General features: G+C 37.9%; 1 protein-coding gene across 2 annotated transcripts; it reads left to right on the top strand.

Annotated features, from left to right (window-relative positions):
• The first annotated feature begins 780 nt into the window (after positions 1-780).
• On the top strand, positions 781-16862 carry LOC116297396 (uncharacterized). Of its 2 annotated transcripts, none has more exons than XM_089037971.1 (5): positions 781-1103; positions 11383-11528; positions 12810-12890; positions 13675-13971; positions 14752-16862. In XM_089037971.1, exons 1-5 carry the CDS (start codon positions 781-783, stop codon positions 15246-15248), a joined length of 1344 nt encoding a protein of 447 aa, XP_088894097.1. In that variant the 3' UTR covers positions 15249-16862. The 2 variants fall into 2 exon arrangements, with proteins under 2 accessions (XP_088894097.1, XP_088894096.1); XM_089037970.1 differs by having other exon boundaries at positions 12810-12894; positions 13679-13971.
• Positions 16863-18218: the final 1356 nt, after the last annotated feature.

Raw genomic sequence — 18218 nt, 5'->3', positions numbered from 1 at the left:
ATAATGGCATTGAGATTATGAACTTTAAATCCTATAGTTTTTCATTCTATTTTTGTTTATCATTATCTTAAAATATTAAGCATTGGAACTTTAGTAGCTTTGGAGCGAGAGTATTTCTATTTCTATCAAGACATGCATAGACTATTAAGGTTTATTTAAATAAAATTATTATTATTATTATTATTTAATTATTATTTACCCCTTTTCCTCATGTTTTTTTTTTTCCTGTGAATTTTCTTCTTCCTCACTACTTTCGCGCTGAACCAACCGAGCTTTGTTTCCATACAACTGACTCCTCGTGCACATATTAAAACAATTATCGTATCCAATCAGCTAAAAAATTCTGATTCTAATTACATTATCAAACACTTTAAAAGTCCAGATTTTAAAAGCTCCAAACGCATAAAGCAAATCAACAAAAATGCACTTCCATCCATTTGTATTCTAAAAAATTTCGTGCTTAGTAGAATTCTCTTAATTTCACACGAGTAAATTATTGATCATTTTTCAGTATTTTCAATCATTAGTTTGTTTTTCTAATTGATTAAACGATCGATCAGTGACCTCATGACGTGCAATGATGCGTATATATTTTAAGCCTTTACTATGTTTAAAATGTGCGACCAACATAACGAAACTAATATCTTGTCTCTCACAGAGTATTACTTAACCACATACTTAACCAACGAGAGAAATTCGCCGCATTTAAGGTTCAAAACGTGTGGCAGGAACCGCTGAAATCTTGCTTGAATGTAGCTAAAGTCTTTGGATTCAAGAAACATGCGTTTATGGATGTGGAAGCTGCTTCAGGTAATTCTGATTTCAATCTACGTTCTCCTTCAGATTCTTTCGTATTACCAAATGAATTCTAGACTAGACACTGCTCTGCTGCGAATAAAAAAGTTAGAAGATCTTTTAGATGAAAGAGGAAGCAATGAGAACATTCAGACAGCAGTCAGAAATTCAAAGCAAGAAATACCTATGTCTGGAAAACTCACAGACGTCCCAAGACACGAACATGTCAGGCTCAAAAGATCTTCATTAACGAGCAGAGATGTTGAACTTGATGGAATCATCAAGAGATTACAATTTGTCGAAAGTAGGTAAGTGAAAAATATTCAGTTATAATATTTTGATATTGTACGAAGATTATTTCATGTGGAACTGTTAGGGTTCGTTAGGTTGAATGCTTTGGCATAGCGACTACGCGTTTACGGCTTTTGTTTTTTTTTAGCTTTTCGCAGCCATAATCAATGATTATGAAGTTAAGTGAGCTCGAGCTGGACATAATATAAACAAACCTAAATTATTGGGGGTTTTCCTTTGCAAAAAGCTGTCATCTAGCGAGCGACCGTCGTAAAGCAAACATACTAAAGACAACTTTTTTTGAAGCATTGAATCCACAGTTTCTTTGGTTGTTGTTTACGTCGCTTGAACAGCTCTTGTCAACATTTATTTTTCATCCAATTATGACAAATTAATATTAAGGTTTTAGCGAAATCCTTAATTTTGATGGTAATTACCTTAAGCTTGAACGACGAATCATAGACTTAGTAAAGGATAAATAATCCAAGTTAGATACAGAGGCCAGTCTTGTATACATATTTAATCAAAATTAGAAGAGTGAATCCTAATAAGTGGAATAAATATTTTCATTCAAGCATGGAAGTATAAAGTAATTAGACGTCTATAGATCATATCCTACTATGTCCATATTTATAATAATAGTAATAATAATATATCTTTATTATATAACTAAAAATACATACTTATATTAAAATACAAACCAATTGAAGCCTCCATATTTTTTTTTCGATATTCGGAGTTTCCTTCCAACATACTTTCATCGTTACGTTAGATAGAATTTTACTATAAAAAACTAATATAATAAATTCAGATGATTTTTACAAGTGTATATCTACGAAATTATTTTTTGTTGTCTTTATATGTTAATTTTATATTTTTATTGTTAATTATCAAATATTAACTATAATTATGGGATATCACCCCTGATATATTTTTTCAGAAAGCGGCCTAGTGATAGGCAACGCGAAAGAAAATACCAGGGATGATATTTCTTAATTTCTGACAATATTACTATTGATCTTTTGATATACCTGTATATATGTACAAAAGGGTCAAAGTTTTTGCATATGGCTATATATTGTTTCGTCTCTCGACAACAAAAGACATATCTATATCTGAAGTTGCAGAATTGTTTTGGTTAGATGTATATACATATGTACGCTAGCCGTCACGGGGTATAAATTGTTTTAGATTTTGTTACGGTCACCAAAAAGTGTGGACATTGTTATCGAATTTCCATACAAATTACTGACTCTAAATGAACTATTTACTTGGTTAATTTTTAGTTAGTTCTCTAAATACAAGTAAATCTTCATTTTTCTAGCTTGATTGAAGCTTTTCTTACTGCTGTTAAGATAGCTAACTAAAGAAATCTGCCTAAATTTTCTCTTTAAAGTCAGTGAATTGTATGGAAATCCGAGAAAGATGTCCGCGAACTTTTTGGTGACCGTAACCCAATCCAAGCTAGCGCCGAAAAGGTGAATTATATTGCTTTGTTAAATGTTCTAATCCGTTGATGATGAATGAATTACCACTCTTTTCACTGCTACGCGCTGATCGAGACAACAATCTCGACAGGGAAATTGGGCACTGCCGTCAATCAAATAAATTGGTCGGTACCTTTATATTCTCTGATTGGCGGCAGTGGATTGTCCAAATGCAATGCATTGCAGCGGCATTCGATAATAAACATGCTATAAGCCCCGTTTACACTGGCGATTTTTGCGGCGATTTTTGCTGCGATTTTTGCTGCGATTTTTGTGGCAATTTTCGGAAATATGAAATATTTTGTCTCATCCTTCAAAAGAGACATTCGTCTAGGAAAATCTTGGTATCCTGAAAAAAACTTTACAAGTAAACTCTTTACCATTATTTATTATGGACAAAATCGCAACCAAAATCGCCGCTAAAATCGCTAGTGTAAACGGGGCTATATAGTGTTAGGCCTTGCTTTTGGTAACGTAGTGCTCACGTTGAATTTATCGTGAGAAGCAGATCAATAAAAGAAGTCGATTTTTTTTCAGTCAATGCCTGAAATGGACCACTATAGATTTTTGTCAATATTCTCCTGAGTTACTGACAACGTCGGGTCAAAAAAGGTGATTTGTTTCTTGATTAAAAATGATAATGCACGCTGTTTCCTTACCCATCAATCAGTATTAAAAAGCTCATGTTCAAGATGAAGAACACGTTTGATTAGCAATTTCAGGCATAAATAGATTAATAAAAAGTCAAAGATGGGTTGGGTGTATTGACTGCGGATAATGAATTTATGCTACTGCTACTGCTACTGCTACTGCTACTGCTACTGCTACTGCTACTGCTACTGCTACTGCTACTGCTACTGCTACTGCTACTGCTACTGTTGTTACTAAACACTGTTACTAAAAATTGTAGACTCAACTCAATTTGTAATAATCATGGCATTCCGCTAGCAAACGGACGAACGAGATTACTAGCTAGTTTACATGACGTTTTTTGAGCTGAAGCTTTTAAGTAAAATACGAATCAAAGATTTACGGGTCAGAGGAAGTATTCAACGCCCATTGAGGCACGCTATTAAAGTGATAAGATGATTAGAGGTCAGGCCTTCAGTCAACCGCCAGATATTTGCTTCTGAATCCATGGCTTAGAGATTGTTATGTGTATTTTGCTATAAACCAGTTTCACATTCGATACACAGCGCTGTTTTCAAAATCCAAGACTCGTTCATACAGGCTGAGATTCGTTCATAAGCCAGCTATTCATATATTTCATTAACGACGTTCATGGGCATTGTTTGCGCGCATCCTTTCTACGTACGAATTCAGTGAGCGCACGCTCATCGTGTTGACGTCATTCCAATGTTTTGATAAGCAAAATCTCATATAACTATCTTTCATCTCTTACAGCTCTAAAACGAGGTCGGACACCCCCTTTTCTATTTTGTTTTTTGAAAGTACTCGGTAATACCTTACTTTAGAGGAAAAATTTAAAAAAATCTGACGATGAGATCAAATCGAAATTACATATTTTGTGTATAATTGGAATAGTATTTCAAGCAACGCGAAGGCTTCAAGTCCATACTTATAGCACAATAACATTTGATATTTCTAATTTTTAACACAAATATCAAATGTTGACTAGTTATTTGGTTATTTTGTAGACTTCTGTGAAAAATGGGGACGACTAATTTAGGTTTTCAATAAAATATGACTTTTTGATGTTTACGTTGTTCGCGTGTTTTTACTGTAAAAAGGGTGAACTTCCACGTATTCTGACGGCTAAACGAAGTCTGGGACCCTCATTTTTATTTGCAAAATTAGAATAATAAATCTAACGATGGGATCTTTTGCCTATGAAATCCTTAAAAGCTCGTGGGATTTCAAGATTCAGGTATAGTTCAACTCAGTTGAGAGCTTATTGCTCGGGGTTCCTGTGGAACGGCCCGAGTTATAAAATGATATAACTAGCTAAAAACTAGTGTGAGCTGCGTCGGTGTTTCTAATGAAACAGTAATGATGAAAAGGTAAATTATACACCGTGAAAAGATGAAACAACTTACTGACGTTTCGGACGCTAGTCCTTCGTCGGAGTAAAAGAGAAAGAAGTGGTAGAAAGGAGTGTATATATGATAGAATAAGACAAAAGAAACCAATGAGAGCAAGGTAGGCAAGGAAACAAAAACAAACAATCAAAAGACAAAAGAAAAGGTTAGTTGAAAATAAAGCGTTCATTAATCCCGTTGGGACTAAGAGTGCCCAATAGGTGAATAAGCCGCATTTCTTTGGTCTTGCGACAATCATTGTTGCCGTTAAGCAAAGAAAGACCGAAAACAATGAAGTCAGAAAGAGAATGGTTAGCTAGATTAAAATGGCGGGAAACTGGTTTGGTGGGATCGTTATTGCGAATATCATAAAGATGATTGCAAATGCGATCACCAAGACGGCGGCCAGTCTCGCCCACATACAAAAGATTACAGCGGGTACATTTAATACAATATACAACATTAGAAGTGGTACAAACAAAATGGTCAGTGATTTTAACAGTTGATTTAGGACCGACAACAGAAGTGTGAGAGACTATGTGAGGACAAGTATAACAACGTTTACGAGAACAGCGAAAAGTACCAGGTTCTTTGTTAGAGGGAAGAACTCCCTTGACCAAGAAAGAACGGAGATTACGATCACGTTTATAGGAAAAGAGAGGGCGGTTGTTGAAAATAGCAGAAGTGCGAGTATCAGAGTCAAGCAGAGAAAAGTTGCGGTTAACAATGGGTTTAATGGAAATGTTAATAGGATGATACGTAAGAGTGAAAGGAATGCGGTCATTAGAGGGACGAGTGTGAGGAGTGAGAGCGGTGGTACGATCAATAGTAGAAACTTTACGAATGGCGCGATCAATAACATGAGCAGGATAATTACGCTTAAGGAAGAAGGAACGCATCTCAGAACATTTAACAGAAAAATCAAGATCATCACTACACAAACGACGAAGACGAAGAAATTGCGAGAACGGAATAGCGTTAAGAGTGTGCTTAGGATGAGAAGACGAGTAGAGTAAATGAGAATGAGAGTCAGTAGGTTTGTAATGGACACTAGTGCTAAGACGGTCGTCATTAACACTAAGCAAGATGTCAAGGAAAGTGACTGATGTTTCACTAACCTCCCACGTAAAGTCTAAGGCAGGGTGAAAAGAGTTAACAAAAGAGATGAAAGAATCTAAGTCATTACGCGAACAAGAAGTAGCACCAATACAATCATCAATATACCGTCCAAAAAACTCAGGTTTAGGTCCAGTATATTGTTGAAAAACAAGGTTTTCGATATAACCAACAAACAAATTGGCATAACTAGGGCCCATCTTAGTACCCATAGCAACACCGTTTATCTGCCGATAATACCGATCACCGAAAGAAAAACAATTAAGAGTAAGAACAAGTTCAGCTAAGCGTAACAAAGTGGGAGTGCTGGGCTCGAGGACAGGACGAAGATCGAAAAAATGCTGAAGAGCACGAAGGCCCTCATCATTAGGAATAACAGTATACAAAGATTTGACATCCATAGTAAACAAAAGCTTAGAAGAGTTATCAGGAAAGCGAAAATCATTAAAAATACTAAGAGCGTGATTAGTATCCTTAATATAAGTAGGTAAAGACTGAACAATAGGCAGCATGAGAGAATCTAGATAGCTAGAGATGAGTTCGGTAGGACAACTACAAGCAGAAACAATAGGACGACCAGGGTTGTTAGCTTTGTGAATCTTAGGAAGAAAATAGACGTGAGAAGTACGAGGAGTAATAACAAAAAGGTTTTTAGCAGTGGAAGGTAAAGAGCCATCAGAAATGAAAGAGTTAACAGTGTCTTTTTTTTTTTGCTATTCCTATAAATTGAAATTTTTCATATTTCTGGTCGTATAGTGAGTATTTATCAGTTCTTCTATCATATTCTGTTACTTATCTATACAAGGGATGCAAAACTCTGTCGTACGACATCAAGAAAGATAAAAGTATACAGAAAGTAAATAATAAACGCTTGCTTCTTTTAATCTTTAAATAGATCATTTAAATACTATTTTGAAAATTAAAACAAGAATGGCTGATATTTTGGCTTTCGTATAAAAACATCAAAAAAAGGACAACTCTAAAACTGCAAAAAATTTTTTTCGTTGTCAATGGAAAATTCTAGAATCGAAAAAGCCGCCGTTAACTTAAAGCTTTGTCTAATCCTATCAGGGAAAAAATCAATAATAGAGACTGTTTTAGATTTACGTTCACAGCAAACGTGAAACGTCAGTTGACCAGTAAAAAATTCTTTTGAATTACTGAAAAAGTAGTAGAAAAACAAAAGAATATTTGCGCTTGGTGAGAAGGTTTGTAAAAGGTAAAGTAAAATACAGGGAAACTATGAAAAGGTGGTTACGTTTGCCGTTTGCGGGGAGAAAAAAAGGGAGTATTCGCTGATGATTGTGCATAGTGCTATCGACGACGTGCTCTATAGCCACTGCGAAAAACAAGGACAGCTTATTAATTAAGGAAACATCCACACAACTGAAAGACGAATGATTTATACTACAATTAGCCAGACAAGTCTGAGTAGTTACATCTTTTCTTGAGTCTCGTTCTGTCAGCTCGTTTTATCAATTAAAGTAAGCCGGAAGCCGGTTATTAGTAAAGGTCACATCCTTAGCGTATTGGGGTTAGTCATTTACTTTTATAGATGAATATTTGTGATGATTTCTAGTTTGTAGATAAGTTGATGGACTTGCTTCTTATATATGCTTACGCTTGCTTGCTTGCTTTTTTGTCTTTCTGTCCGTTTGTCACGCCATTTGTCCGTTTGTATTGTTGTTGATAGATACTTTTTCGCTCAAATGGAAATAGTTACATTCCACGAAGTTGCATGTTATTTACCAAACGGGACTTCTTTCAAATCGACTTATCTCTCCCATATCGATTTTCCCACCACTTAAACATTTATACGGCTCAGTTGACCAAATTCACTTGTCAAAGACGTCTGAGACATAATCGAATGATGTGGTGTCCCGTCTGCTGAGCTTTATGGGAGGCCAGTGCAGTGTTGGATAATTCTTCAAGAGAAAAGAAAAGGAGAAAATGAGATTAGGAAAGGGCAGCAAATGAAAGGAAAAGAGAGGAAATTAGAAAACTATAGAAAACAAAATGGAAAAGGACGAAACAACGTTTTTAATATATAATATCAAGATGAAAGGAAAGGAATTTGTTTAGAAACATCATTTTATCGATCTGTTAACTTTCCACAATATTCTAATTCTTAATTGAACCAAGTAATCCAATGACATCGGTCCTGACACGACCTGTGTTGCTCGGTGCAATAAACTTTCAGTTTTTTCAATTAGCGAAAAGATCTTCAATATTGAATCATCGCCAAAGATCGGAACACGTAATAAATCACAATTACTACATTTTTTATAAAGTGACTCAAACGTTTATCAAACAAGACGTTAGGCTTTAAATCTCTCCTCTGACACGACCTGTAATGATAAAAGGGTAAATTATACACCGTGAAAAGATGAAAAAACTTACTGACGTTTCGGACGCTAGTCCTTCGTTTTCATCTTTTCACGGTGTATAATTTACCCTTTTATCATTACTCTTTCATTAGAAACACCGACGCAGCTCACACTAGTTTAATATCTTTTCTTGACATGACCTGTGTTGCTCGGTGCAATAAACTTTCAGTTTTTTCAATTAGCGAAAAGATCTTCAATATTGAATCATCGCCAAAGATCGGAACACGTAATAAATCACAATTACTACATTTTTTAAAAAGTGACTCAAACGTTTATTAAACAAGACGTTAGGCTTTAAATCTCTCCTCTGACACGACCTGTAATGATAAAAGGGTAAATTATACACCGTGAAAAGATGAAAAAAACTTACTGACGTTTCGGACGCTGGTCCTTCGTTTTCATCTTTTCACGGTGTATAATTTACCCTTTTATCATTACTCTTTCATTAGAAACACCGACGCAGCTCACACTAGTTTAATATATTTTCTTAACACGACCTGTGTTGCTCGGTGCAATAAACTTTCAGTTTTTTCAATTAGCGAAAAGATCTTCAATATTGAATCATCGCCAAAGTTCAGAGTTGGCTTTTAGTAAGTCTCTCTCCACGGCTCTTGGTTGCGAGTTATTTATAAGTTATTGAGGTTGAGGTTGAGGTATCAATAGTTGATTCATATCTCGTAACAAACAAAGATAAAGACTTCCTATCGAGAGGACATGGCTTTTCAAGTCTTATCTGTATAAAGTTGTCCGCCCTTTGTTAGCAAAGAGGCAAATTCACCTTCTCGGCGCTAGCCAACACGTGTTATAGATGGTATTAGATTGTGCTACGATCATCACAAAGTTTGAACATTCTCCTACGAATTCGGTTTATTCAAATTTAGACAAATCTAACTTTGAACTTTGACCAAATATTACTTTTCAAAAACAAAGATCTCGAGTTTCTCCCAAGAGGTTTACCAGCTCAATATCGCAGCTGAACCTGACATTCCTGACATTTCTATCATATTTGGCGTAACATGGAATCATCTTGGGCGGTTTGTGATAACTTGACCCTCTTCTTCAGTTGTTGGCACTCGAATACCTTTTAACTTAATATTTGTGGCTCGAGATCGCTCATTCTTACGCCCATGATTAATTAATAACGACTTAGCAACAGTTGATGTCTCGACTAATAGAACCCCTAGCAGGACTTAGCGAGACTTAGCGAGACTCAGACTAACTAATCCGGTCTCTATACCCATTTAATTTAGTTTCGATTTCGTAAAAAAAATCTATCTTGGATCGCAAGGCATTATGGGATGTCCAGGCGGCAAAAAAACTTTTTTCAGTAATGACGTCGATGGATACTAACAACTCATCACGAATACATTAGATCCATAAAAATAAAAAAAAGACAAACACACGAAACTCTATATTATTTAATTTTACGTCAGCTTTGTTTTGTTTTGCCTCCTGGCAAGATGGCCGCCGTGTCGTCGAAGAAGTCCATTCTTGTGGTGCAATGCTTTCGAATAAGCTTTGAAGCAAGATGACGTTTTACCCCCGTCTCTAGACCATAATCCTTTTCACACTGCTTTTGTTCTTTAATTATGACTATTGTTCCTGTATTCTCTAAGGAATCAAAAATTTTAATATGAAAGAATTTAAAAAACTATTATGGTCTAGAGTCGGGGGTAAAACGTCATCTCGCTTCAGGCTTATTCCACATGTCATTTTCTAGATAATGGATTCCTTGTTTGAGCTGTAACCATATATATTCATGCGGTCTTCATGCACAACTGTTAAAGTGCCTATACCACTTAACTTAATATTTTCAGTATTGATTCTACATAAAGTGAATATTTGAATGAATGAGAAAAGAATTTCACATGATTTGAGTGATGCATCTTGAATATATCGAGATTTATACTTCCAACATGCTAATGAGTGTGATGCCATCATAGGAATTTGAGTTTGCTTCTCATCGTTTTTAAATTGCAACACTGATTACTATGAGAAAACAAATTTGATTTTAATTTTCTATAAACCATGAGTAAGACAATGATGTTATATACAGAATATCCTGCTGCCCCAGAAAAGTTTTGTATATTTAATCATGCCTATAATGACATCACACTCATTAGCATATTGGAAATATAAACCTTGATATCTCCAAGATACATAGCTCGAATCATATGAAATTCTTTTCTCATTCAAATATTCACTTTATGTAGGATCAATACCTGAAAATTTTGAGTTAGGCGCATGGTACAGGCACTTTAAACAAAGAAATAATACTCTAGGGAATGACACGTGGTCTGAAAATGGGAAAACATTGCATCCCTAGGAATAAGGTCAATATCTGATGTATCGAGTAGTGAAAGTAGGCGGATACAAATCAAGTCCAAGGTCCATGAATATATGCTAATCGTTCTGGATTTTTTTAAACGACAAAGATAATATCTGGGCGCGGTGTGTTTCTGAATAGTTCTAGAAAGATTGCAAGGCATTTGCCCCAGTTAGCCCCCCGGGTACGGTAAGATAAACTGCGATGAGCATTGTCTAGTGCCGCCTTCCCTTGCGGGTATTTCATGTTCGGAAATCTCGCTCATTGTATTGACGGAAAAGATCTTTAAAGAGAGCTCAAAGGTCGTTAGGCTCAGTTCAAACGTCGAACTTCACATGAGCTGAACATAGGGTTCTTATTTGATGTAACTATGCTCGGCGTTTGACATGAGCTTACGGTTTCATGATCATCTGTAAGTAGAGCTGCTTATGTTAAGTTGGTTCTCCGAGTCCTCTGGTTTTCCTCCCCTCGTAAATACCAACACTTTTTTAACATCGAGTTGTGACGTACGTCCAACTGCTCACAAAAACTTCTAAAGCAAAGCGAAATATATTCTGAATAAGTTAACCTTCACTTTAAAAAATCAGAACTTTAGACACACACTTCTCCTGTTGAAAAAAAAGTAAAAGAAAAAGTCAGTTATAGAACAGCTTTTTGTTTTGGACCCAGAAGTGAGATATTTTGAGATATTTTGTTGTAAAGAAGTGAAAGAAGTTTTCTTGGTATTTTTCCCATCAAAACATTGGAATAACGTCATCAAGATGAGAGCGCCCGCACTTACTTATTCGTAGAAAGGCTGCGCGCGAATGTCCTTAAGGGCGAGCATTCTAAAAATTAAAATGGACCCAATAATTTTATCACTGATGATATATGAAAAAATGTATTGAATATCTATTATTTTTATTAATATTTGATTGAACATTTTTTCTCATTTCTGTTAGTATGTTAGCAAACAGTACAAGTCGGCCAAGTCACTACTGTTTACGGGGTCCACCGGGTTTGCAAGGCCTCCCGGGTAGAGACGGGTTACCGGGAAATACGGGACCCCCTGGAGCAGAAGGAAGGATTGGACCACCAGGGAGAGACGGTCAGTAACGTGTCATGTACATATGGGGTTCACCGCGGTTTTGAAGTCTACCAGGTGTACCGGGTCTCCTGGGTAAGGATGGGATACCGGGGAATACAAGACCCCCTGGAAGGGAAGGTTCGGGCTACCGAGGAGAGACAGTCAGTAATGTGCCATGTACAAACGGAATTAACTAGGTATTCGGGATTTACCGTTTTTAAATATTTTTTTAAACAGCTTTATTGGCATTCAAATTTCACAATGAACAGAATAAATAACATACATACTAAAGAAATAGTAATTATAATACAAGAACGGCGCCTAGAGTCCCATGCGAGGCACCTCCCATCCTTCGGGATTTACCGGGTATTCGGGGTCCACCTTGTGTACCGAATCTCCTTGGTAAGGATGGGATAGCGGGAATACAAGGCCCCTTGGAAGAGAAGGATTTGACCATGAGAGAGACGGTGTCATGTACATACGGGTTTCACCGGGTATTCGGGGTCCACCGGATATACCGGGTCTCCTTGGCAAGGATGGGATACCGAGGAATACAAGACCCCCTGGAAGGGAAGGAAGGATCGGGCTACCAAGGAGAGACGGTCAGTAATGTGCCATGTACATACGCGATAAACCGGGTATTCGGGATTTACCGGGTATTCGGGTTCACCGTGTGTACCGAGTCTCCTTGGTATGGGATACCGGGAATACAATGCCCCCTGGAAGAGAAGGAAGGATTTGACCACAAGAGAGAGACGGTCAGTAACGTGTCATGTACATACGGGGTTCACTGCGGTTTTGAAGTCTACCGGGTGTACCGGGTCTCCTGGGTAAGGATGGGATACCGGGAATACAATGTCCACTGGAAGGGAAGGAAGGATTTGACCACAAGAGAGAGACGGTCAGTAACGTGTCATGTACATACGGAATTCACCGGATATTCACGGTCCACGGGGTGTACCGGACCTTTTTGGTAAGGATGGGATACCGGGAATACAATGTCCACTGGAAGAGAAGGGAGGATTTGATCACAAGAGAGAGACGGTCAGTAATGTGTCATGTACATATGGGTTCACCGGGTATTCGGGGAACACCCTGAGGTACCGGGTCTCCTGGGTAATGATAGGATACCGGAGATGGGGCTCACTGGGTTTTTGAGGCCTACCGGGTGTACCGGGTGTACCGGGTCTCCCATATCTAAAGCCAGGCTAGTGAGGAGCTAACTGGACCCTCGCGGGAGGTCCTGTGAGATTATTATCGTGTATTGGGTATTACTGCTGACCAAATGCTCGTATTTACCAGGTAGACCTGGCGCTAATGGTCGTGATGGAGTAGCAGGCAGAGATGGGATGCCAGGAAGAGACGGTGTGCAAGGGGTGCCGGGTAGGTACGTCTTTCATTAGATTTGTAATTTATTTATAAGAGTGTTCCAGTACATAGAATGTAGAAGTTTTTATTTGCACCATCACGTGACGGCAGCCATTTTAAATGGTAGGAAGGCAATCGTTTTATGTAAGAAAGAATCCAATTCCCAGGAGCAATGGAGCTTTATTGTTTTGTCATCTAACCGCAGGCAACCCAAGCTGTATAATGCGCGTGGGCACTTGATGATGCAAAACCTCTATAGAAGAATAATTCAAATTCTTATCCATTCTTAGTTTGGACGTTACGTCATCGCGGCCAAGCCAGTGGTATTTTTAAGAAAAAGAATCCTCGAAAAAGAATAGCTTCTTTTGTTTAATATCAACAACATGGCACGCGATAACATAAGCTCCTCTTTCTAAGGTCGCTCATAATAAAATGTAGAATTAGAAAAGAAAAAAAAAAAAGGAATGAAATTGCTTCGTGTGCACCAAGCAAGGTTCTGCTGAGGATGGAATCCACGACCTGCTCTCCCACCTCCCCCTCACCTCCCCTCCCCTCTCACCTCCCACCTCTCCTCTCATCTCCCCTCTCACCTCCCCTCCCACCTCACCTCCCACCTCTCCTCTCACCTCCCCTCTCACCTCCCCTCCCACCTCCTCTCTCACCTCCCCTCCCACCACCCTTCCCACCTCCCCGTACTCTAGTAGGCAAACTAGTGGTGCGGTGGTTACTACACTGGGACAATTTTCATTATTTATACAAAACATCATAGGGTTACTATAGCTCTGTCTTTTTCGTTAAGGCAGAAATGGTGCCCCAGGGTCAAGAGGTGACACTGGAGATATAGGTCCACCTGGCCCACCAGGTATACGGGGCCGTAGAGGAAAGAAAGGGGACGCTGGTCCACGGGGTCCTCCTGGACCACCAGGATCAGGGACTGTGGGACCACCGGTGACAGGATCAGGTACCAAGGCCCCTCCCAGTCCCACCGAAGCTGTTAAAACACCAAATCAACCTGGGAAACAGTCGGGAGGCGCTGTTTATATTAGGTGGGGTAGAGAAGACTGCCGTGGAAAAGGATCATCTCTGGTGTATAAAGGTAAGCAATCGTCATTTGTTAGTGATCCCGTTAAAAAAGAGTGATAAAATTAAGCTCTTTCCTTCGTAGCTGGAAAAAATGCCTGGAGGGAGCCTGGAGGTGGAAAAAAAAAGCTTTGCTTTAGGCAAGGTGGGGGGGGGGGGGGGGGTGGAGGGGATGTCATCACACTTCTCGCTGAATTTTTAAACGAAATCACGCGTCACGGAAATGCTTTTTTGACATGTCACGCATCACACAAGGTCGCGATATGTGATCACGCATCACGCGGCTTATTTCATATGATCACAAATCCCCCACTAAATTTTGTCGTCACGCGTTACGTAGAAATCCTAATAAATATGGGCATTTCGCTCTTGGAAGTTACATTTTGTAGAGGGAGGAAACAAGAAGAACTACTGAAGAAAAAAAAACCGTTGAATTAGGGACGGGGGGTAAGATCTAACAAACTTTACTCACATGTGATGCCGAGTCCAGAAATCAAACCTGAGACTTCAGATGTTAGTGCAAGAACCCTACGCCGCTCTTGATTCCCAATAGTTCCTTTGAAGCACGTCGGAGTGCAACTTAATTTGGAAGACATAACAATAGGTTTCCAATTCTCAGGAGATTGAAATTATAGATCTTTTGTTTTGTCTTCCAAATTGGGCTGCTTTGACGTCACATGCAACGGTTCTATTCGATAATCCCTTGATAAATTTCAGGAAAGCAGAACGATATTTCAATAAAATAATGAACTCAAAAACTTCAATCATTGAATAGTCTAAGTATTTTATATTTCAGGACAAATGGCTGGTCCCTCAACAAGGGAAGAAGGCAGTGGATCCAACTATCTTTGCATGCCACATCAACCATTCTACGCCTTTGCTTCAAACCGTTTGAAGTTAAGGGCCCATCTATACGGGGTAGAATACGGACAAGTAGATGATATATTTCTGAGAATACCAGGACGTCCAACTGACATGAATTACCATGGGGTCCCTTGTGCTGTATGCAGGACCTTATCAAGACCCTCATTAATAATGGTGCCTGCACGTTTTGTGTGCCCTAGCAACGCGTGGACCAGAGAGTACCATGGATATCTCATGTCGTCGAGTAACAACAGCAGCAGAGCGGAGTACATTTGTGTCGATGCCGATGCGGGTGTGGCTAAACAAACCGGAAACGAAAGAACTCGCAGAGAATCTCTACTGACTGGCGTACGAGGAAAATGCGGGACACTACCGTGTCCTCGGTACAAACAGGACAGGGACCTGACATGCGCAGTTTGCACCGCTTAAATTATATTAAAGTCACGTGATATCGTCTGGGCATGCGCGATGCAGGCTTCCTAATTGTGTAAAAAGTCACGTGCAATGGTGTCACGCACAGTATACACCTGTTTTCTAATGTCGCGCGTGACTTTATTTAACATGAGCATTACTGGCTTTACATAATAGAAGATGCAGCTTGGTTTTTACTACGCATGTGCGGGGTGCATGCGCAAAAACCTAGATCTATATATGGCTTTTCCAATGTCTACCTAATTTCCTACCATAAATGACATCAAAAATTTATTAATAACCATCGACTATACCCATAAAGTAAACACAAAACTAAGTTAGGAAATGATGTCATTTGGAAGATGGTGTCATCATAAATAGTGGTCTCTGATTGGTTTATTGTGAATGTCGGGTACATGACGTATCATGGATGGGAATAACAAAACAATAATGGCTCAATTGAACAAGGAGGGGCAATATCTTGTTAATTCTATCGCTTGGTATCAACCAGCTAATGAATCTCATTAACAGCCTACAATGACAGGAAAACACTGCACGTCATGTGCTATCAACCAGAGAGTATTCTATTGCTTGGTATCAATCAGCTGAATGAATCTCATCAATCTCATTACCAGCCTACAATGACATGCAAACAATGCCCGTCATGTGTTATTCAACCAGAGAGTATTCTATATCTTGGTATCAATCAGCTGAATGAATGTCATCAATCTCATTACCAGCCTAAATGACAGGTAAACACTGCCCGTCATGTGCTATCAACCAGAGAGTATTCTATTGCTTGGTATCAATCAGCTGAATGAATCTCATCAATCTCATTACCAGCCTACAAAGACAGGCAAACACTGCCCATTAGAATGGAGTTTTTCCACCAGCCATGAGATGTTTACTTAAAAAATAGATTTCTTCCGTAGTAGCCTCATTCAAGCGTTTCAGGTCGAGGTTACATGGGGTTAATTACAAAGGCTTTTATTCTCATGGGAATAAACATGGTGTTGTGTGATCAAGGTTCATGAAGGGTTCTTGAGGAAAAGACGACTTGCACTAACATCCTATACCTCCCTTAAAACGATCAGTTCTGTCAAAATAAACAACAGAAATGAAAAGGGCACTTAGACATTAGTAGGGAGTGTCAGCGAAAAAGGATAAATGGCATTAAATACATGTAGAAAAGTGAATGTTTTACTTTAAAATAACTTACCAGCCAACACTTTTCTCAAACAAATTCTTATAAAATGTTCGACTTTATATTTAATGCCATTTCTCCTACAGTGAACATTATGAGCTGAAATGCTGCCCTTTTACTTATTGGGGTGCTCTTTCTGTTTCTGTTGTTTTGTTCAAAAAGTCACAAATGAACACTTTGATGTTTTGACAAAGGCTGGGATTGAAATTTATAACGTTCGTTTCATTGATGCAAGCTTCAAAGCAAGATGGAAATCAAACTTCCAAAAATGAACTGAATCTTTGAACCTTGATAGGAATGCATGAGCTGGTTTGACTGAAAATTGTTACTTAAAGAAACAAATAATATATAATACCATTCCTTCTATTATAATTAATTCTGTATGACTTTTGAATACTTATTGCAAACAAATATAAAAATGATTTATGCGACAACGACAACCTCTATTTGTGTCATTTCTTTTCTATGACTTATTAAGCGAATTAAATAATACGAATTTTGGTCCGTGCGGTGCTGCACTTCAATACCCATGGAGGCTTAGTCGAAATTTGAAGTCCTATTCTCTAGTCCTATTCCTAGTTCTTTCTTTTTTTCGCCGTTTAGAGCTTTAAAATGTCGGAAATATGAATCAAAACTGAAGATTTTATAACGAAGAAATGCTTAAAAATTGTCCACCAATTTGGATAACGCGTGATAACGGGTATTTTTGACGTTGGTAATTCGAATGATTTTTGCATTATTACTCAAAGACAAAATAATCTGGATTTTTTTGCCACATATTTACGGACCAACGTAATCGCACAAGATTTGTTTAGATTTATTTGTTAAAACATTCAAGGTAAAGTTAATAGGAGATGTGAGAATTTTTGTGCTTTTACGTTTAATTTTAGGCTAAAATACAAATAGAGTGCAAACAATTAATCCGTGAAACACTAATTGCTAAATAGTACAAAATAGTGCTAATTAAACAATAGAAAACAATGGAATTTGCATGAAATTGTGCTATTTAGTATTACTAAAGTTTCACAGTTATATTGTTTGCACTCTAATCGTCATATTCCAATGTAAAAAGGAAACTACATTGTTCGGCTGTGAATTTATTGACATAATAGAAAATATTTAGAAATTTTTGTTGTGACGAACAATGCATTGCGCGCCAAGATTCGTAATCGTCTAGCATAATAGTTTTAATTTTTTTATTTAAACATATTTACTCTCTGGTTCTCTCCAAGAGCTAGGCTCATCGTGGGAGATTACACAGTTAACAGTAGTTACAAGGTTTCTGGAGTTTTAGGAAAATCAATTAAGCGTTCTTTACTCTGTCTAAATCTTTTGGTGTCTACCAAATATTGTTGGACACTCAAGAACAATTTTTGATTTTGCTTAAAAGTTAAATGTGGAGAACCACATAGAAAAAAGTATAATAGCATAATATCAATCAAAATAATGAAATATAAGTTAACTATTAACTGCTCGCAATATAATTTGAGGTTATTTATCAGTTAACTACTATTTTTTGGTCAATAGTCAGTTAACTAGTTACAAACTCCATTCGTACCCTCTACTATTATCATTGAAGAGATAACTAGCTAAAAACTAGTGTGAGCTGCGTCGGTGTTTCTAATGAAAGAGTAATGATAAAAGGGTACATTATACGCCGTGAAAAGATGAAAAATCTTACTGACGTTTCGGACGCTAGTCCTTCGTCGGAGTAAAAAATGATTTAAAGAAAGGATTATCGTTGAAGTGCGACCCGCAAAGCTAGATGTCCCGTTTGCCGACTA

The sequence above is a fragment of the Actinia tenebrosa genome, unplaced genomic scaffold (assembly GCF_029948245.1).
Source record: "Actinia tenebrosa isolate PJP-AT-01 unplaced genomic scaffold, QUT_ActTen_1.0 PGA_scaffold5__44_contigs__length_20552954, whole genome shotgun sequence".
Lineage (NCBI taxonomy): Eukaryota > Metazoa > Cnidaria > Anthozoa > Actiniaria > Actiniidae > Actinia > Actinia tenebrosa.
Note: the sequence above shows the minus strand (reverse complement) of the source record. Positions and strands in the feature narration are given on the sequence as shown.